This window comes from Episyrphus balteatus, chromosome 2 (assembly GCF_945859705.1).
Source record: "Episyrphus balteatus chromosome 2, idEpiBalt1.1, whole genome shotgun sequence".
In the NCBI taxonomy this organism is placed as follows: domain Eukaryota; kingdom Metazoa; phylum Arthropoda; class Insecta; order Diptera; family Syrphidae; genus Episyrphus; species Episyrphus balteatus.
In genome coordinates this window covers 54,061,294-54,084,553 of record NC_079135.1, presented here as the reverse complement: position 1 = coordinate 54,084,553, position 23,260 = coordinate 54,061,294, and the positions used below count along the sequence as shown (strand labels likewise).

At 30.2% G+C, this 23,260-nt stretch overlaps 1 protein-coding gene across 32 annotated transcripts in view; it reads left to right on the top strand.

The window, feature by feature from the left end:
- The window catches only part of LOC129910762 (basement membrane-specific heparan sulfate proteoglycan core protein), a 180,583-nt gene that overhangs the window by 138,984 nt on the left and 18,339 nt on the right, over window positions 1-23,260 (top strand). For 27 of the 32 annotated variants that reach the window (XM_055988292.1, XM_055988298.1, XM_055988295.1 and 24 more), the window contains 12 exons: window positions 2,724-2,869; window positions 2,967-3,141; window positions 4,245-4,896; window positions 4,959-5,221; window positions 5,405-5,585; window positions 5,642-6,045; window positions 6,262-6,390; window positions 6,453-6,780; window positions 6,849-7,095; window positions 8,572-8,743; window positions 12,464-12,514; window positions 21,127-21,351. In XM_055988292.1, coding sequence (XP_055844267.1) covers window positions 2,724-2,869; window positions 2,967-3,141; window positions 4,245-4,896; window positions 4,959-5,221; window positions 5,405-5,585; window positions 5,642-6,045; window positions 6,262-6,390; window positions 6,453-6,780; window positions 6,849-7,095; window positions 8,572-8,743; window positions 12,464-12,514; window positions 21,127-21,351 — 2,973 coding nt within the window. The remainder of the gene's footprint in view (window positions 1-2,723; window positions 2,870-2,966; window positions 3,142-4,244; window positions 4,897-4,958; window positions 5,222-5,404; window positions 5,586-5,641; window positions 6,046-6,261; window positions 6,391-6,452; window positions 6,781-6,848; window positions 7,096-8,571; window positions 8,744-12,463; window positions 12,515-21,126; window positions 21,352-23,260) is intronic. The other 5 variants (XM_055988278.1, XM_055988276.1, XM_055988282.1 and 2 more) reach the window with 3 other exon arrangements.

Below are 23,260 nucleotides of genomic sequence, written 5' to 3'. Positions count from 1 at the left end.
TAGCTAAATTTTTGACATCCATAATACCGAGTTTATCAAAAGATCTCAACAGATCTCAAATTTATAGCAAGGGTACTGGACACAGTTTACTAAAAAAATTTGACAGTCAATCACGGTAATAACGAATCATTCATTTTGTTGATAAATATCAAATATCGTGTTGATATTTGACAACCGTAATAGGGGCCATAATATTTCGTTGTTGTTTTTTTAACACGTGTAAACTCCTGCTGCACATACGAATAGCTATGCCAAAAACACACGTTAATATTGCCTCTCACTTCAAAAATAAAATGCACGACTGGGTCGCACGAACTTGCTCTTAGAGTTCAAGTTGATTGAGTTTTTAAGACTTTTTATAAAGAAACTTGGGAAATGTAGGTATATAAAAACAAAAACAAAAAAAAAAAATTCATTTTTCAAAAAAATAACACAATATCTGAAATCAAATCGCCCCACAAAACAAGTACGCAGTTTTATTTGATATATTTAGGTGCATTTTTAGAAAAAAAATTTTCAAAATCGTTAGAACCGTTTTTTAAAAAACTAATTTTTTATAAATAATTTAAAAAAAAAAGTTTTAAAATAAAATTGGTATGCCATTTTGTAGAAATCATTAATCGACATCTAAAAACAAAATTTCAAAAAAATTCATATTCCCGTTTTCGAAAATTTGATTTTTCAAAAAAAAAATTTTCAAAATTTTTTTAAAAATCCAAAAATTATTTTTTTCAAAATTTTATATTTGGCTTATATTTAAAGTATATAAATGCTTTTGTATAAAAATTTTCGTTGAAATACAATAAGCAGTTTTGCAGAAAATCCGATTTGAAAAAAGCGGTCCTATGGCAGGTACCGTTAATAATGATTTTCGAAAAAAAAATTTTTCTTCAAAAGATAGACCTTGTTTAAAAACTAACATTTGAACTTTTTTAACAAAAATCGTTGGAGCCGTTTTCGTGAAATTAAACTTATCCGAAATTTTTGTATGACAGGTACCGTTATTTTTGGACCAAAAAAATTAATTCCAAAAACCCCTCTGGAGAGCCTCCAAAAAATGCTACATACCAAGTTTGAATTCAATCGCTCAATCCGTTCAGGCTGTAGCTCCTTATACAGACAGACAGACTGACAGACAGAGTGACAGACAGAGTGACAGAAAGACGGACGGACGAACGGACTTCCGGGACCCACTTTTTTGACATTCTCTACCATCGTAATGTCATGGAAAAATGTTATCTCAACTTTTTTTTTGTACGAATGCATAACTTGATATATAGTACCTACATATATCGCAAGTAAAAAAATTGTTTGTCACTATGCACCTTCCTCGTTTTTCGAAAGATAATAGCCCATTAACCTTGTCGATTCGGCAGAAATTAACGTTTAATTTGTAATGAAAATAAGGAATCTAAAAGATTCATGCTTATATCCACTGTACTTCTATTTGCAGAGTGGTTGTGGTTTCATTTTATTTATTTAGTACTCTTAAAGCCCCTTGCCACTGTGTTTTATTTTTCGTAAAATGTACTGTTTCGTGCATCGGACTCGCCCTGGTGTACAAAAACTGCAATTTTCTTAAAAGTCAATATTTAAACAACAGTTAACAAAATTGCAACGATTTCATCATTTGATGTCTTTTGATGGACGAAATTTTCTATAAATAATATTGAAAATATGTATTATTTTACTAACCTATTTGTTTTTGTTCTTTTGAATTCAAATTAAAACGCATTATTCTATTTCGACAAAATTGATCATATTTGAGAAGCCATATTTTGGAAAACAACAAGTTTTCAGCCCTAAGTAATCTTTTAGTTTGTGTATCCCAATTAACTTAAATCTAAAGTTTAATTATTTTAATAAAGGATAGATTTAAAGGCTAAGCTGTCTTAAAGATAATGAAATGCCTAGATAAAAAACTGAATTGTACAATTTTAAATGATCACATATCCGGACAAAGCCCAAACCACGAATCTGCAAAATTGTAGTTTTGAAAAAAGCGGCTTCAGAGTTTTGGAAACTCATGCAATCTTATGGAAACTCGTGCAACGGAAATTGAGAGTAAAGGGATCTGAGCAACAGATGAGGGATTGGTAATTGTCCAAAAATGCAGATTCGCGGTTTTTGGCGTTGTGCCGACGATACGTGTTTAAGAAAAGCTGCTTCAATTATTAAATATAACCTTCAGCCTTATTGCGATTTGCAACTATCAATCGATAGTTGATAAAAATTAAATTTCGATATCTTATTACTTAATTAAGAAAAGTTTTAAAAGCCGAGAATGATCATAACCGTTATTAAATGAAATCTAATTACAAAATTCCATTAAAAAGCTGACCAGTTTTCCTATAAATTAGGTTTAAAAATCTCAAATTTCAGAATTTATCAACTATCGATTGATAGTTGTCAGACACAATAAGGCTGTTTATGATCTGAACATTCATTTCCGATGAGTGTATGATCCTTATTAAGCTTTTACACAGCTTCAAAATGTTATTCATCTACCTTCATTTAGTATAGATTCCTACACTATTACACTTCTTTATATGGCAAATTCAAATATTGCCTTAAACAAAAATCTTTAACACTAATTTCTTTCATATTTATACTCGTACATCCATATTTCAATATAGCGTGTGACTAACTAAGAAATTGTATCTTTATCAAAATAATATATCTTTTTACTTAAACTTGTCTCATTCTTTTTTCAAAAAAATTAGATCCTGGCTCAGCAACACAAACAACAACTTCAAGGCCAGTTTATGAAACTGAAATAACCGTTTCAATTTCTGCCCCAGAAATAAGTATTATACCTGTTGGTGGTTCCGTAACATTATTCTGCTCAGGAATGTTCACTGTTAATAGGGTATGTATTTTAAAAATGTTATTCGGAAACACAAATTAGTTATCATTGAGTAGAATAATTAAATAACTAATATGTTTTTTTTTTGTGTATTCATTAGATTCCAGTTATTGTTAATTGGTACAAGTTAAACGGACGTCTTCCATACCAAGCTCTTGAAGACCAAGGAACACTGTATTTGAGAGATCTTCAAATTCAAGATTCTGGTGTTTACATCTGCCAAGCCAAAGGTGGAAGCAAAATGTTTGAAGACCGAGTTTCAGTCACAGTATCACGTAAGTTTGAAAAAAGGTTTTTGTTTTTGTACAAGTTTTTTTTTTATAAAAAGTTTTTGTCCTTTATGCCTTGCAAGGATATGCTAAGGAACTGGCAGACAAATATGGTATATACAAATTTTGATTTTATTATGTGAATACCTATGGAACATATTTTATTTATAATGCAGCTCTTATTTATTTTGTTCGTAGAGTTTTTTAAATATTAGCCTTTTAGACGAATAATGTCAAATAAACTAAAGATGTGGTTGACACTATCTATTCAAATCTATCCCTTAGAAACAATTCTAGCTGCGTATGAGTTCTATTTGTATTGTTTTTCTTCATTAATATCTTCGTCCATAGATCCCGTATCACAATAACGAGGCTATTTTCATAGCATTATTAATGTAAAATAGTTTTGTACTTGTAAAAATTTAAAAACAAAAGAGCTGACATACAAACCTCAATGAGTGAAATTCATTTAGTGGAGAGTGCATAGTGTTCCCAAATCTATACTTCTCAGTAAATATGACAGTTATAAGTTGTTCAAACTTATTGTAAAATATATCAACATTCAAAAAAAGTGTGGTCAAACAAGAATATACTCTATCCGGAGTGGGATTTATTTTCACTTTGCTAAAATTACGCATCTTTAGTCAGCATTTATAGTTAAGATGTAAGTTTGTTCTTCATTCTTCTTTCGTTTAATCATTTACAAGAATAAAATAGTAGGAATACAACGAAAAAAAAAAAATCAGATAGTTTCTTCCGATACTTCCGCAAATGTTAAAAATTTGCCAAAAAAATATCAAAAAGAATAAATCAAATGAAATTCAAAAACAAATGTTTTAAGGCAGTACAACGTTATGGCAATAAAATTTCAGACTTTTCCTGAAAAAAGAACATTCCAGATTTGCTGTCCTACCTTCTTTCAGAAGAAACTCTGATAGAATGAAAAAAATTCTATTATTTGTTTTATCATTCATTCATAACTTTGTCCTAAAAAAAAAATTGAAAATTTAATTATTAAAGGTTGCAATATTAAGGAACATTTTAATCCCTAAACTTGATAAAAGTTAACGTTTTTAATAGATTTTTAATTGATTCCACCCAATTTTCAGCACGAAATCAAGAATCGGCGCCGGTTATCAACATAGACACTCCCTATCTGACTGTTGACGAATACCGGCCAATAGATGTTGACTGTAAGGTTACTGGCAATCCAAAACCAACAGTAACATGGACACGTATTGGAGGGCCCTTAACTCGCGATGCCCGATTCGAGGGTGACCGAATGATAATTTCGTCGGTGCGAAAATCTGATGAAGGCAGTTATCGTTGTTCAGCAGAAAATTCAGTTGGAGCCGATGAACGCAATATTGCCATCTACGTGAATGCAGCTCCACAGCCTACACAGCCACCAACACCAATACCTGGACGCAGCATGATCTACATTGATCCTCCACAAGTTCAAGGAGTTGTCGGAGATACAGTTCGTTTATCTTGCCAACCAAGAGCTCAGATTGCATTGGTGTACGACTGGACTAAGGACAATGCTCCTGTCCGTTGGAACAGGAATATGATTGTTAACGGTAATGTCATCATTATTCGTGATATCTCAGTTCAAGATTCTGGACGTTTCACTTGTACTGGAATTGATCAACGCGCAAGAAGGAACTACACTTCCACTGCTTATGTCACTGTTGAAGAAAGACAAGATGGTGGTGGTGGCGGCGGCGGTGGTGGTTGGGATGACGGTGGCAGACCAAGCGGGTATGAATTTGTATTAAATGTTTGCTTTCAAGCAGTTGTTAAAGTAATTTATATATTTTCAGAGTTGCACCAACAGTCAAGCCATTACAACAGGAACATGTCATTGCTCAAGGTCAGGACTTGAGTATCACATGCGAAGCTAGTGGAACACCTTATCCCACAATCAAATGGACAAAGGTTCATTCTTCGTTTGAATCGAACATACAACAAACCGGAAATGTCTTACGCATTATCAATGCTCAGCCAGCTAACCGTGGTGTCTTCCTCTGTGTAGCAGAAAGTTCGCTTGGATCGGACCAAGCTGCCACAACCATCGATGTCGAACGTAAGGATCACTCTATTCCCATTTACTAACATTAACAATTTAGCAAGTCTTAAGAAATTTAAAAATAATTTATCCATATATTTATAAAAAACTAAGCTTTCAAAACTGGAGTCGGTAACACGATTGTTCCAAATCTCTATCTTCTACTTGTTATATGCTCATCAATTATTTACTTGATTGCAGCTCGTGAGCGACCAGCTATTGAAATCTATCCATCGGAACCACAAAAACTTGTTGTTGGCAGCAATGCAACTATAAGCTGTAATTTTGTTTCGGGAGTCCCAACTCCAAAACTAACATGGCGACGTGCTGGTGGTTTGCCCATGCCTCCTACATACATTGAAGAATACCCTGGAACAGGAAGGTAAACTAGAACTTGGAAATAATGTGAATACAATTTAATACTGATCTTTCTTACAGCATAATCAATATCCAATTCTACGATGCTGGCGACTATGAATGTGTAGCAGAAAACGTTGTCGGTAAAGTAACAGGAACGGTCAGTATTGTAGTTCAAGAACCTCCCAGAATCACACTTGAACCTAGTGAGGAATATGTAGCAGTAACCGAAGGTGATGAATTGAAAATAGTTTGTACATCTACTGGAAGTCCATCGCCATCGGTTCAATGGATCGATGAAAATAATGCACCAGTCTTGGCTAGAGCTAGACCGATGTTTGCTAGTTTCGGTTCACAAGCAATTTTGGAAATTTATCGCGTAACAATGAACGACGCCAAGGTTTACACTTGCCAAGCCAGTAATGATGCTGGTACCGATGTGAAATATGTTAACGTAGAAGTTCAAAGGAGACGAGGAGATACAGGTAAGCTATTATACTTCACAGATACATTTCAATATTATATGTTAAATTGAGTTAGAAGATTAAATTAATTTGGTCTCTTTGAAAAATATATTTTTAAAAATGCTGCTAAAATATAAATTAGGGAGGGGAATTTATATGGGTAATTCTATACACGAGTTTTTTAAGTGGTTTGTGAATATATGAGATTTATAAATGTCTATTTTTCTACCAAATTAGGTATCAGTGAAATTGATACACCATCAATCAATCGTCCTTATTATGGACAACCGCAACCACAACCACAACCTGCCAATGCTGTCTACAATGCTGAAATTGGAGAAACCGCAACTCTAAGCTGTGACATAAGTAAGAAATGATTTGAAATATTCTAGAATTTGTGCAGAAAAATGTCTTCTTTACATTTATAGGCAATGAACCACAATTAGAAGCCCGATGGGAACGTGTTGATGGTCTTCCCTTACCAAGGACCGCTCAATTACACAAGAACAATTTGATTATAACACGAGTAGAACCAGATGCTTTTGGTCAATATAAATGCAATGCTTACGATGGCGATCAAATAGTGACTTTTATTATTGCTGAGTTAGCATTATTACCAATTCCACATATTACGTTGCGTCCCAAGATGCCCCTCACCGTTAAGGCTAACGAAAATGTTGAAATTAACTGCGATGTAACTGGAGCACAACCTATTCATGTTGTTTGGTACGCCGATAACCATCGCCCACTGCCACCGTAAGCCTACTCTTTTTTTGATTTTGAGTTTTGGGAAATTAAATCAATGATTACGCAATATTTTTTAGATCCGTTCAAGTCAATGGACCTTATCTTCGATTTAATGCAATTACACCTGCCGATGCTGGTCGTTATTACTGCTCAGTAACAAATGCATATGGTAATAGTACTGAAGTAGCTGAGGTATTAGTCGATCGTGGAGTTTCTGTTGAACAACCTCCAAACACTCGTTATGATATTAACGAAGGTGAAGACGCAATTTTGACATGTGATATTAGATCTAGAAATAGAGAACCAATTCGACCAGACACCCAGGTAAGAAACTTCAAGAAATAATATTTATCTGAAGCCATTTAAAAATTTCATACATTAAAATAAATCTGTCATCGTAAAAATCAAATAGAAAAATTATTTGAATTAAATCGGAGTTTTAGAAGTGTGTAACGTAATATCATTTAAAAATTTTGCGAAACGTCTGTTTTTTTTTTTTTTTATTTAAAAAAAAAAAATTAGAAAAACCTTTCAAGACCATAAACTTCAAAATATAAAGAATATCTAATTTCGAAGTAGCAAGCATTTCAATGCAACAGTTTCAAAATCAAGCGTTTTTCGTTTTGAAAACTAATGTCGTTTTCGATTGGACGTCCAGAAGCATCCGGAAGCATTTGGAAGTCTTCTGAAACCGTTTTATTGACTTCAAAATGACAGCAAAAAGCTTCTCAGAAGAGAAATTCTCTTCTCGATTTAAAATCAGAATCAAATAAAGAAGAACTATATAATACATGCTTATTCACAAGTCAAAATAATCACTCAATCAATATTTTTTTGGTTTTTCATTCAAAATGTTATTTTTTTTCTGTATTTAAACAAATAAACGCATTATATAATTATTTAAAATATTCTACAAACCAACTGTCCCATTTATTTGTTGAATATTACCGTTTTTGAAAATAAATTTATAATTATTTCGTTTGAAAGAAAAAAAATAATTTATATTTGACATTTGAAATTTCACAGAATTACTACTAACACAAACACAAAAAAACAGAATTGAGTGGAAGCGATTTGAACTGTTTCATTCGATTTCAGAATGAGTGAATCCTTGAGTGAAACCAATCGAAAACGACATAAAAAAAAGTATGCCAATCGCGTAAAACCTAACACAAAAAATTTTGATTAGGTCGCTCACTTGTTGGGCTTTTTCTTAAACCCCATTATCTTTTCTTTAACTAATGGTAGGTTGTGTTTAAAAAGGAAGTCGAAAAAAACGAATTATTGGCGTTGCAGATCTTCGTTTTGACTAAAACTAAAGATTTTTTTCATTTATTTCGTGGCAGATATTCTCATAACGGGGAAAATATGCCAACTTTTGAAGTGGTATATTTCAATAAATATTAAACTTTTAAAGCTGTGATTGCACTCAAATTAAGTCAAATTTTTTCTGGTTTACTTATTTTTTGGTGAGTTACCAGAAAAAGAAATTTAGATCAGGTTTAGCTAAGCTTAAAACTCGGTTCTACAGTACAGTGCCATTTTTTACGACTTCTAATGACGAATGACTGGCTTAAAAGCAGCTGAAACTGAAATTTGCTTCAAACGTTGAATTCTATAGGGAAGTTCTGCTTAAGATGACATCTTTTCGAGTTCGAAATTCACCTTATCCATTTCAATAGTTTAATGCATTAAAATTGGATTAAAAAACTGAGTCAGATTTATTTTTGTTTTTTTTTTTATTCTGGTTTTATTTTGTACTTTAAACATTTTTTTCGTTTTATTGTATTTTGTTCATAGGTCATTTGGCGTCGTGCAGAAGGAAAACCACTTCCAAGAACCTCTTATTCGAGAGACCAAAATCTTTATCTCCGTTCAGTACGTCTAGAAGATCAAGGACGTTACATTTGCGAACTTTACTCACCTTCAATGATTTCAGCAGAACCAAGCTATGTTGATCTTATAATTAAGCGTGAGTACCGACAACGCCGTAGTCATAAACATAAAAAACGAAATAATAATCATTAATAGGAAAAAAATAAAATCATAAATTACCTTAAAACAGATCAAAATTTTATTGGTTTGCTCTTATTTTTTTTTTTTTTTTCTTAAATAAAAAATATATTAGAAAACATTAACATTATTAAGTTATATATATAAATAAAAAGACCAATATTACTCTAACTGTATAAAGTAATTTACACCCATTAACATTGCGGTGGTGGGAGGTTAAATGATTAGATTTTCTTTGTTTTAATTTTGAAATTATTTTATTTATTAATAGAATCTGCAGGGAAATAGATTGAACAACTTGTCCAAATTTTTCTAAAAATAACGAATTTACGAGCAGTTAATAGAAAATAAAATATTTGATTGATGATTTTTTAAAACTTGCCGCATCTATCTGATTTTGACATTATTTTACTAACTTAAATGATAAGTTTGTTAAATATTTCAAAACGCTAGATGCAATGTTTTAAGATATTTTCAAATCAAGGTTCCAATTAACTGTAACGTTTATACCAATTTTTTGGTTTTTCTTAAAAGAAAATTATATTCAAAGAATTTCTTTATGTAAATAAAGACTAATAGTTATTTATGGTTTTATAATTTTTTTTTTTAAAGCATCGATTATGCATGACATTTTTTGTTTAAAATAAAATCTATACAAAAACAATAATAAAAATGTATATGATTGTATGTTTTTATTAAGATGAAATTTTTTAAAACAATAACTAACAATGCAGTTTTTACCTTCTGGCAATGTACATATAGATACATATATATTTATATACATGTATGTATTTGCATACATTTATATAGATGGATAAAGTTTCGAAATTTATTTAATAATTCACTGCCATATTAATTGAATACCAAATAAATAAATCAAAGAGAAAGGAATTTTTTTTTTAATAAATGTTTAATCCAATAATAATAATAATATTTTGACATATCTCTTGACATTTATTAACTTTTTTGTTTATTTACTACTAAATTAATGTGAATGTTTATTTTAAGTAAGATATTTAACAAAAACAGAAAAAAAACACCTTATTAAAAATTTTGATTTTATGTTTAATTTCTAACAGAATGTATTAGTTTAAGTATCAATGTTGTTGGCAAGCACAAATTACACAAAAGAAAAAAAAAGAATTAAAATTTATTTGTTGCTTATTAAATTGTTTTTTATTTTTTTATTTAATATTTAAAACAAATACATTGGTGGTAGTGGTGTGGTTTACTAATTTTGATTTTTTTTTTTTGTAACCTCCGTTTTGATTTTATAAATACCTACTTCCCTGTTTTTTTTCACTGAATAGCAATCAATAGAAAGCCCAATCATTTAAGGCGACAAAAAAGGGCTGCAATAAAGTGTAAAAGTGCTGCAATTATTTTAAATTATTTATTTCAATTGATCAGAAGTAGGCTAATAGCCTGTTTTCACTACAGCTTGAATTAGATGATTTCGCAAATTAGGTCAATTCGAATTTCAAATTGAAAAATTTCTAAAAAAAAAAAAAAAATGTTTGCGAAATTATCTCATTTTGGCAAAAACGAATATTGAAATTTTGATCATTCTTCAAACTGACAAATTCAAAAATTAAAAAAAAAAAATACAATACGTCACATAAGTAAATGTAAACCATGAACTGGTATCACATAATGAATCTTGAAGAGTCCTAGTCAACTTTTGTTGTGGGGCAAAAGCAATTCATGAAAAGTCAACATAAGGCTATACATCGAAACCACGTCTTTTGATCGAATTCGCTTAAAATCACTCACTCGCACGACTAAATCACTGCCACTAAAGCATGAATCTTAAAAGTTAAGAAAATTTCTTTTTTGATATGTTAAATAGGGTTCTTGTACGATAAAAATATTATAAATGTAAGCGTCATGTCTCATGTAAAACTGTCCTGATGAAAATTGATTTGTTTTCACGCCAATATTTTAGAGTGAATGTTAATGTAAATGAGTATGCGAATACTTAATGCACCATAAGGATATTTTGTATGCCTAAACCCATAGTATATTCTCGTGTCCCCGTGTCTCGAGACAGATGAGGTATCTTACATAACTCTCGGTACTGCTAATTCTTACTTCTTAAAATATCAGTGTTCCCGTGTGAATTCGAACTCCATTAGCAAAAATTTAACAAAAAATTGCTGGGAATTACTTCACCTTGCCAGAAGGTTTTCTATCTGAACATTTGAAGATGGCGTGAAATGTATTATCTGTTAGGAAGTCACCATACTTACAAGATTGACTATTTGATTTGGCGATTTTAAAGAGGAAATTTTATTTCGCCATGTTTTTGGCCATTCCACTTAACCACATTTTCAATTATTCTCGTGCCCGGCGGCGGCGTCATAGTTTTTCTATTAGATTTTCTTTCTCGTGAACTCTTTACTTCCACTTACATTTCCTCCTCTTTATAAAAAAAAAATATGCAATTCAAACAAATATAATAAAGTGTATTTTCTCTGTCTTTGTCTTTCAACTCTCACAAGTTCGAAACATAATCTTACTAAGTGCACAAAAAGTATAAAACACCTATAATAAGTTAATTCAAGTAGGTATCAGTAAAGTGCAATGCGTTGTTTGAGCAGATATTCAGCTGGAAAAAGTCTGCATTTGATGATGAAAATATATGAGGGTTTATTTCAGAAAAATTACCGAAAACATCTTTTTCAGATTCGGAATAAGACATTCTGTCGAATGCTTTAAATATTCAAAGATATTCATTCGGTTTACATGTGTAAGCAAATACTGGCACATCGATCGCTGGATGACTCGTTATTTCCAAATTTTCTTCGTCAGTTGTTGCTTTTCTTATAGATACTAAACAGACGATACTTACATGTATACACGTAAAAATATATATTCTTTCTGAGACACGGATACTTTATTCCTGTACTACCTTAGAATTACTCTATCCCTGGCAAAGTTATTTTTTAAGTTTCTAAAATCCATATCGGAAATCTCGTTGTTTGAAGTTTTTAATGATGACACAGCAGCTGTGCCAAAAAGTGCAAAAGGTCAAAGGTTATCCGTATATCATTTCTAAAAAAATATACAATTTTTTATGATTACGTCATTATTTGAAAAAGATTATTTTATTTTTATCTCTGAATAGATTTAATGAAATATACATACGCAAAAATGTTTGCGTGATTTATGAACATCTTGCAGTGGCGCATACATATGTATGTACATATTTAGGTATTAAAAAATTATTGAACTAAATCGAAAATTCGATATTTCAGAAAATATGCCTGAAAGCTCTTTTATGTTTCATCTGAATGATTGGGCATTCTATTTTTTTGTTATTTCCTAAATTGCAATACTTTCTGTTCTTTATCTTTAAGTAAAAAAAATTTATCTACTTATAAATAACTTTATTTATCTTTATTCTACTTTCTCTTTTTTTTTTTTTCTTTACTCGATCTTTCATTCATTTACGACTTAAACCTTCATACTTAATTTGATCCAATCATTAAACAAAACAAAAAAAAAAACACAAAACAAATCTCAACTCTGTCTGTTATGTTCTACAACTCAAATTCATACAAAAAAAATTCATCAAATACTTACGATTTGGATCATAAAATTTGCATTTTAAAAATTAAAAAAAAAATGCAATACAAATCCAACAACTGCATTTACCATCGAACGTGAACAAATAAAGGACGTCTCAGCAAAAATGAGGTTGTTTGCATGGTTTTCTATATATGTACAGGTGTGTTCTCTTAATAAATTTTAAAGTTGTTTGTTAAAAAAAATTAATAAATTCATGTTTATAGTAGAATTTTACTTATTCGTAGGTATTCGTTTTTGTTATTATTAAAAGTGGAAGAGTTTTTTTTAATGTGTTTTTATGTTATAAACAAAAAGAACTAACTAATGGTGATTTTTCGTATATAAATCTGTTATAATTATATACCTACGATTTAGTAACATGTACTAAGGTAAATAACATTTGTGTAGTTTTCATAAAATCTAATTAAAAAAAAGAAACATCGAAAATAATTTAGGTTGGAAGATTGTATAACCGCTGGAACACAATGGTGTAGCTGTAGCTGTAGATCATAGCACTGTCAAAGTAGCATTTTGTAAATTTTTAGCGAGATATGAGGTTTTTATTTAGATGGCAATTGTATTGAAGCAATAATGGCTACAAAATATATTATTTTCCAGCAGACTCTTTAATGTGACACCAGATTATATTTAAATTTAAATTACGGGGAGCCATTTCAAGTTTCTTATGTATTAAAATTTATTAATGTAATTATAGCCCAGTGACCAGTCACCATCTAAAAATAAAATTAAAATAAAAAAGCTCGAGTATAATTCCCATATCTGGGCAGGTGCTCCTAAGACCCACTTGAGTTATTTGGATAGAATTCAAAATAGAGCTTTTAAAATGATAGGTGATAGGTCCATTACTGGTACAATCCCACCTCTTGAGCACCGCCGGAATGTATCATGCCTGTCTTTATTTTATAGGTACTTTTTTAAAAAAATGTTCTAATGAAATAGCTAGCTGCATTCCTCCCCTTAAACAATTCAATCGTAATACTCGTACTTCAAGGAATGCCCATCAGTTTACACTTGAGCCAAATTTCGGACGTACCGTCAAATACAGAGATTCTTTCTTTAGTGGCACTACGAGAATGTGGAATGCATTACCCGTTTCAGTTTTTCCCTCCCATTTTAATGTCCAGAGCTTTAAAACTAATGTGCATCGGTTTGTCCTTATAAACCCCTCCCTCTTTTCCTAACACTCGCACTGTGTTGATACATATTAAGGGTACCCAAAACCCCTTTATTGCGCGCAGATTATTAAAAAAAAAAAAATAATATTTTTTACTGAGTTCATGATAATGACTGAACAAATCATTCCTAAATATTTTATTTTGATTTTCTGATATCAGTGCTCAAATGAAACATTTCATCCGTCCAATTTAGGTATTTGGCTTAGTAATAGCATGATAGCTTGAGTCGAATTCTTCTGTAATAAATTTTTCTGTAATGAACAATGTACTGAACATGGTTTAATGGAAAATAAAAATCGCTTTAAAATTGGCCCTTAGTAATGACCCGAATTTAGGAAAAGCTCGATTTAAACAAAAAACATACATCTCATTTCCAAATTAAAAAAGAGCTTGATTTTAAAATCGACTTTACGGGTGAACTGCCAATTCTATGTTTAGAAGTTAGATGTATGTTTTATTACCATTAACTTTTTTGTTAAAATCGAGTTGGGCTAAATTCAGGTATTCGACATTAGACAAAGGGCCTTTAAGCTAACTAAATTCTACATATCGTTGCCGTAAAGCAAAATTGTTCTAAGTCACAAAAAGCAAATTTTACAGGGGACGATTTTAAAGTTTCAAATTGGTTTAAAGCGACAATATTCTGTTCGTTTGCCATTCAAGTTATGTTTTTTATAAAGTTTGTTCTTTTCTCTTGAATAAAATATACAAGTTTACCTCATTAGTAGGTGCATACTATTTTTAAATATGTTTTAAAACTAAAAACACAAAATTGGACATAGAACAATTCCCATACAAGTACCTACGTTTTTTCCTTAAATAAAAAGTGGACTTAGAACAAAATATGATGGGACTTAGAACAATCAAGAATACTCGGGCTCATTTTCAAAAGGCCTCTTCCCTGTTTTTATTGTTCTATGTCCCATTAAATTATATTATCTGCGGGATGAAATTTTTTTGACAACAACGGTTTTCAAATTCTGAAAGAGCACCCTCAAATCAGTAAAACTGCATGATTAACTCATTTTCGGTAAAAAGTGGATTTAGAACAATTTTGCTTTACGCCGACGATATATTTCACCATACCAAAAACTAATTTTACAGTCAGTTTAAACTGACTATTATTTTTTTTTTTTTGGTATGGTGAAATATGTAGAATTCAGATAAATATTAACGTGAAATTTGTAGCTCCCAAAGAGTTATAATTGAAACTTAAATTTAAAAAAAAAAAACTTTCGTTCGAGCGCCATATTCAAAAGTTATAATATCTTGTTTTTCGTATACCTCGGAATAAAATTAATAATACTTTTGCTTTATTTTTACCTGCTCTATAAAGCGAGTAGGCAGGTTTCTTGGTTTCGGGTAAACATTTTTTGTCGAGGTTTTTATCAAAACCAACAATACGATTATGAAAAAGTTCATGACTTTTAATATTAGTACTCGAAGCAAATAATTTTCTGTGTCGACTCTTCCCGTATTCAATTTTGAATGGCTAAAAGTTAATATTTTTAATGTTGACTAAAATTATGCACGAGCTCAACCCTAACCCATTGGAATGATTTTCTTTAAACTTGGTAGTTAACAGTTCTAGGTTATTCCATGTAGGGGAAATAGAAATTTTGTTTGGGATAAAAACTAACGGTATCTGTCATGTTACGAAAAAAACGTTTATTTTTTTCAAAAACGGCTGCAACGATTTTGTTTACATGTTACTTGACAAATATGGTGGTACTTTTGTGGTTAAAAAAAAAATTTTTTTTAAATTTTTACTAACTGAATTTCTCGATTTACCTTATATCAACGAATATTACTATACAAACACTTAAGTGTAACCGTAATATCAAAACATTATAAAAGTTTCAAAAAAACGCATTCTTCGATTTTTAATTTTTCTTTAATAATCAACTTTTTGAAAACAGATATATAAAATTTTAAGTCTTGATTAATAACTTCTTAAAAATGTAACTTTTTTAATATATTAACATTTTAATATATTAAACAGTTCTAATGATTTAATGTTGTTTTAATTCCTTTTAATACAAAAAAAATAAATGATATACTTCGTTTTGTAGTCAAAAACATTTAAATCGATATTTAATAAACTATAACAATAACAACTTAATTTTTTCCATTTCAAAATGACCGAGAAAGCTAAATTTTGGATATTTTGTAGGGGATGCTTAAAAAGGCTTAACTTGAAGTTCTCAACCAAGATTTCCTATGAGCTTTTTCCGAAATAACTTTTTTGACAATAACTCGGCTATCCTCGGCTTTTTTGTAGCTTTTACGATATGCGATTTGTTTTTTGACATTATCTATTTTTTGGTGATGAATATTCAAAAAAATATTAAAATCAAATTTGTAGACCCTGTTCAGAACTACAATTTCGTATTTTTTTTTTTTTTTACATTAAAAAAAACATGAATGATTGTTTTTTTTTCACAACCGAACGAGCGGCTTGCTTGGCGGTCAGTGTGGACTAAACAACTTTGCGGGCAGCTGGAGGTCGTAATCTTTGTCTAAAAACAAAAATAATACGGAATTGTAGGTCTGAACAGGTTCTACAAATTTGATTTCAATATTTTTTTGGATATTCATCACCAAAAAATAGATAATGTCAAAAAACAAATCGCATATCGTAAATTTTTGACTTTTTTTATCGATATCTCGAAAACGGTTCATGATACGCAAAAAATGTGTATGCATGAATTGTAAAAGCTCCTTTTAAAATGTTCGTATCTCGAAGGATAGCCGAGTTATTGTCAAAAAAGTTTTTGCGGAAAAAGCTCATAGGAAATCTTGGTCGAAAACTTTAAGTTAAGCTTTTTTAAGCATCCCCTACAACATATCCAAAATTAAGCTCTCTCGGTCATTTTGCATTTCTAAACCGTTTTTTCCGACGATGCACTGCACATGCAATCATGTTCAAAAGCTGCTTTTTCTCTGTATAAGATCAAATTTCAAATCCGTAAGATTTGACTTTTTGGTAGAGTAATTTATACAGGGTGTCCCACAGTCACCGCCCCAAACGAAAACCATGGATTCCTGAGGTCATTTTAAGTCGAAAAACTTAAGAGGTAATTTTCTCGTTTTCGTCCCGTTTTCGAGTTACCACGGTTGTTTTTTACACTTTCATATCATTTAAGTCAAAAAAAACACGTTAATGAGTATTAATTTTGTGTGCTTTTTATTAAAGCCCAGTTTATTTCCATAAAAAAAAATAAGTTTTATTTCATAAAAGAGGCTACTGAAAGTTATTAAAAAAAATAAACAAACTGAGTGAATTAAAAAAAAAATAATTTTTAAATACAAAATTAATTTAAATGAATTAAAACTTTTTCTGAGCTTTATCTATTTGTTCTTTACTTAACCACAATAGCTCAGAAAAAGTTTTTAATTCATTTAAATTAATTTTTTATTCAAATTTTTTTTTTTTTAATTCACTCAGTTTGTTCATTTTTTTTTAATTACTTTCAGCCTTTTTTATGAAATAAATCTTATTTTTTTTATGAAAATAAACTGGGCTTTAATAAAAAGCACAAAAAATTAATACTCATTAACGTGTTTTTTTATTTAAATGACATGAAAGTGTAAAAAACAACTTAAAAAACGAAGAAAATTGTGTTTGATGCAAAATTGTGGTGAAACGGTTGTCCGCAGAAAAAAAAAGTTTTGAGACAAACTAAAACTGTAATAAATTCTTGATTGGTTGTAAAAAAAATCTTTCGAATAAAACGTAGTTTGGCAAAGATAAGGCCAGTTAAAGGACAAGAGAGCAAAAATCATAAAAACCGTGGTAACTCGAAAACGGGACGAAAACGAGAAAATTACCTCTTAAGTTTTTTGACTTAAAATGACCTCAGGAATCCATGGTTTTCATTTGGGGCGGTGACTGTGGGACACCCTGTATTTGGGAATGAATATTATGAGTTTTTGACATCAAGTGTCAAACGCAACATTGTCAAAAATACAAAAATTATCCAAAAATCACCAGTTTTTCTACATTCTAGCTGTGCCAATCAAACTTTAAGGGTGCTGAATTTGTACAAATAAATTGATAATATTTTTGGCAACAACTGAACAATGATTTTTTTAATGTTTTTATTAAGTTAATCTTCTGATAAAGTTATTATTATTATTATTATTATTAATCTTTATTTTTTCAAAGAAAAGATACAAACTTATAATTAAATAAAAGATATACAAGCATGGCTTATAAGCCGTCTGCCGGTTATTTCAAAGTTATTTCAATTTGAGAGAGAATTATTATTTTTATAAAGCAAATTAAAAAAAAAAAAAAAGAAGTACAAAATAATTAATATTTATAATTAGATAAAAATAAATGAAAATAAAGACATGCCAGAATGATATGCTACAATTCATGAATTTTAAAATTCAAATTAAAGAAAAAATACAAAATGGTTGTTAAACAATATTTCAATATTTTTTTTTTTTTTTTTTTTTTTAATAAATCCGGGCTTTTAGTTTAGCTAAAACAAAAATATAATTTAATAATGACATTAAAACTTTAAATACATTTTTTATTGAAAAGTGTTATTATAATGGAATAAATCCGGGCTTTTAGTTTAGCTAAAACAAAATTAATGGTAACTACATATTTATCACAGATTGTGAACTTAATTCTTTGAAATATCAAGATTAAAAATTGATGTTTAATGTTAAATATTTATACAAAATACAACCTTAAATATAAAAAAAAAAAGAATATAAGACTTGCAACATCCTGTGTAAATCGGGCTTTTAGTTTAGCTAAAACAAAATTATATTAGATTGGTTAGGTTAACGTATGTATTTCTATATGAAAACGCTTCTGAAGAAAACCGGATAAGCAATTTCCAACCACACTCTCCATTAAGAACCGCAAGGCAATCTTCTAATGAAAGGAAACTCTTATTAAAATAAACACGTCGTATTTCCTGTAAAATAGGACACGATGCTATTAGATGAAAAACGGTTTCGGCTTCATTTAGATTACATAATGTGCAATTGGGGTAAATATCATTTCTGTGAGGTCTGTAGTTTAGTTCTAGCATTTCCGTGCGCAGCTTGAATATCAAACTCATCTCGTTAACAGTGAACTCGTTTCGAAAGTAATTTGATGAACCTAAACAAAGATTAAGTTTACTGTATATTGACCTTGATACCGACACCCTCGCTCGATCGAGAAATGACTGAAACATTTGATCATCTACCGCAGAAATACAGTCGTAAAGGGAAGTTCTCCACGAATCTAAGCCGTCCAGATCCAAAGCCAATGTTAAATTGTGTTCCAAAGCCAACTCATACCAATCTTTGAAGGGGGAATACCTACAGTGTAACGCCACTTGAAGAATCCTTTTCTGCAAATTATTGTTTGATCTTTGCATGATAAAGTTATAATCTTTGATGTTTATAAAGTATAAAGGATTTAAGTCTGCACGCTTTTGCTGTGATATCCATTCCTAAAATACTTAAGCCCTAGCTTGTTAGCTTCTGCCTTCAAGATTCCCTTAGAATCTTGTACCATATAGTCAATACATATGTACATTTAAAAACTACTTTGAAATAATAAGAACTAAGCACTACAAAAGTGTATCAGCCCTATTCTGCTATTCGATTCACGTGAATCGAAATATTTCATGGTTTTATTACGTCAAACTGGCTTAGAAAAGCATCTTACTTTTGAAATCAAAACGTTGTGTCCGCCTGTCTTAGCAATTCTAAAGAAAAATAAATTACTTAAATTTAATTTTATCCCCCATTTAAAGGCTAATTATTTTAGACTTTCACGTGAATCGAATAGCAGAAACATACGGCCCTTTCGCAAAAGATTACATAACGGCACCAATATCTATATAAAGAAACAAGGTTGTTTGAAATCGTTCAAAGTTGCAACTGAAAGAAATTTCACTTTCAGGAAATTAATTCTATTTCAAATGTTTTGTTTGTTTTTACCAGCTTCAAAATAGAAAAAAAAGACATTTTTAATCGCTGAAAATTACTTAAAAATTATTTTCAAATTCAAAAGTAAGTACCTAGAAATTACTCGCAATCGCAATACTTTTCGATAAAATAGCTAAGTCGAATAAGTGTGCATAACAAAAAATAATTAAATTTCGATGATCATCTTCATCTCTCTTGAGAAAATTAGAATCAGCTTCTCTTAAATCCATATTCATCCAAATTTCTCCGACGACACGGCTTTTTTCAGATTTATTCTTAAACTTCACGTATTTTTTGTATTGAGTATCTGGATATCACTCGGAATCGAAGTAAGTACATAATATTTGTCTAGTTAGGAAATGATTGCACAATTTATTGGACAGGGAAAATCTGTTACGGATGATCAAATAATATGAATTTGGAAAAATCTATAAGTTATAAAAATAAAGAAGTTTTGAATTGATTGAGACAATAAATATAATTCCTTTGGAAATCGAAAAATATATACTACATATTTATGAGTTTAAAATCCTCAAATATAAAGAAAAGTGACGAATTGCGTTCGGCCTACGAGATGTTATAAACTTTCATTTGTTCCACATTATGTGTACCTACTGTAGGTACAATCTTTGTTCTGACAAAATCCTTGAATTCGAATTTGGAGAAAAAAATACTTTTTCTATTAAACTTCGTGGCTATTGATAGGCTTAGCCTGCATGCATTTAAATTGATTGTAAATTTTTAAGGTAGTTTAGATTCAGACTGAATTGAAAGAGTTACGGTTGAGAGACGAAACCAGAGAGAAATTTTTTTTACAACAAACGTGATTCTGTCAAACAAAGAAAATTATCATTTAAGCCATCACCTTAAATCCTCAAATGTGGAAAGTGGAATACTTTTGTATTCCTATTTTATATCTTTAAGAGCCGTTAGCTCAAACGAAACATAAGAATTTAAGTTCTACATAAAACTTTATGTGTCATTTTACACAGAGGAAAAAGTAGGGAATAAGAGTTTATGTTATCCTTAAATTATTTAAGTTTCGTTTCAGCAAGTGGTCCTAAATCGGGGAGTTGCTATTTTGCTCATATTTGACTGGACTTCTACTATGTGAAATATCTGTCCCATTAACATATGTAAATCGAAAATTAATAAAAAATCACGAAAATTTGAATTTTTAGCAAGTTACAGTTTTTTAGGTTTAGAAGGAGTATTAAGGAAATAGTCAATAACCAAGACCAAAAATGATAGAATATTAATAATTTATCATTATAATAAACGATGTTTTAAAATTCATACATAAATTTCATAATGATTTTCAAAAAAATCGATCTTTTTTTAAAACAAATATTTTATCAAAAGCATCTTGACCATCAAATTTGTATTAAAAATCAAATTAATAAGAACTATTGGTAGTTTGGTTTCCAGCTTTCAAAAATCTTACTAACCTTTTGTAAAATATAAAAACGTTTCGAATGTACCTACTTAAACCAGCCATATACATTATGTGAAACTAATTAAATTAATAACATATTCATATTTTTGAAAACCCTATTCAATTGTGAATTTTATGCATTCGAAAACATAAAATAAAACAAAACATAAAAAAAAAATCCGAATTTGGACCTCGAAGACCTGAAACCAAAAACCATCATACCGAGGCCTGTAACATATGCTTGTAAACCGAATGACTTTAAATGCACCTCGCATCCGCATACTTGTGTGAAGGCGTCAATGGTATGTGACGGCATTTACGACTGCACCGATCATTCTGATGAGTTTAATTGCCCACGCAATTCAAGAAACCGATTTAAGCGATGGAAAAAGGATCAAAACCGATCGAGATCAATAATTAGTGGTTTGTTTTTTTTTTTTAAGTTTCATTTGATTAAACAAAACAAAAACATTTTTTATTTAATTTTTTTTTAATTTAAGTTTAAAATGTATTTTGTTGAGATTGTATTTAATTCATTTTGCACCACAGCACACTCAAAAACAACTCAAAAAAATATTGCACCAAAACACGAAACCACATATAAATGCACAGTTAATCAGTATTATTTAAGAACACAAATTACTGAGAACAAAAACTAAACTGTTCACATCAAAATCAAATAAAATGTTTGTCATATTCATTTAAGTCTTTTAAGATAACAACAATAATTGGCAAATATACAATTCATTTTATTAATCTCTGCACCTCGATACATGGTTTCAAATATATACCTACTCGTAATTTGGTGATTTGTAAACTAATTTCTGTTCAATACTCCAACTTTGTTATCTATAGACAACCGGGATTGAACAAAAGATAAGTTTCGACATTATCAAATTTATGTCTTAATTTTTTTAACAAAATTTAGAGTCCTGGTTCTGGGTCACAAAGCGTTTGGTTATTGGGACCTATCAAACCCGCTGTTATTTTTGTAACACATTTTAAGTAAAAGTTCAAACTTTCCAATACTCAATAGCAAAATTTGAGCTCAAATCAGCAATGTTTTCAAATCAATAAATGTTTGCTGGTAATAAAATTATAAGATTCTAATAAAATCCAAATTAAGACTGTGATTTTTACCATCGCAAATAATCATCATCAATCACAACTTCTGATTAACTTTAAAAGTCGTTAGTGATATGTTTAAACCAGCGTTGTTTGTGTGCTTTTTTTTAGAATATGTATGTATATTAAAACCAACTTTACTATGCCGTGCCTGGGTGTGTACGTCTGTGCGTCTGTAAGTTCAACTGAAAACACTTTAACCGCCTAAGCGAGTGAACGCATTTGCTTTAAATGACAGATGACTTTTGTATAGAATTCCCCGCGCCTCTGAAGATTTTGATTAAATTTCTATATATGTATTTAAGACAACTGTAGTAAAATTGCATTTTTAGTTTTTTTTTTCCCAAAAAACTCAAGTAAAGGAAAAAAACACCAGTTTTATCGGGTCTTCCCATATTTCTATAAACGACAAAAATAAAAAAGAATAAATCGGTGAAACTATATTCAATTATATAGCTGAAACAAAATCATTAGAGTGCTTTTCTTGACGACCCTTTTTTTATAACTCCTATTCCCAAATTTTGATAGAAATAAATAACAAAAACCTCCCCCAAAATATGAGCCCTTAAAACTAATATTTAGCACTCGCCCTCCGCGTTTGAAGATTTCCCAAACAATATACACGTAAGTTTGTATTTGAAAACTTCTACAAAAGGTTAAATAAAACAGACATACAAAAGTGCAAACCCGGAAATAGTTCGCATGTAGCTGAAAATTGGTACAGAGCATTGAAACATCCATGGTTACAGGGGCGTATTGAGGGGGGGGGGGGGGCTCAGGGGGCTCAAGCCCCCCAAGCCTCCAAAATCATGTTACTATTTAGCTGATTTCATCATAATCTACATGATTAACTGAAACTTCTTCGTAAATCGTAGAGATTTAAAGGCAGCTCAAATGATCGAGCCCCCTCCAAATTCTAAAATGGTTGTTTGTGTTTGTTTGAGTAAGTGCCTTAGTTGACGTTGAGGTTTGGGATTTTCAGGATTTTAGTCCAATTCAGAATTCTTCAAATAATTTGTTTGTTGTTTTGACGTCGAATTACATCACCGTTAAATTTTGCAAAGCTTCTTATGCAATCACGTCGTATTTTATTGTCTTGAGTATATTACTTTTTTTCAAAAATAATATTTTTCTCAAAGATATTGGAAATACAATTTTTTTATATCTCAATATCTTAGTGGTCAACATAACTAATGGTTTATTTAAG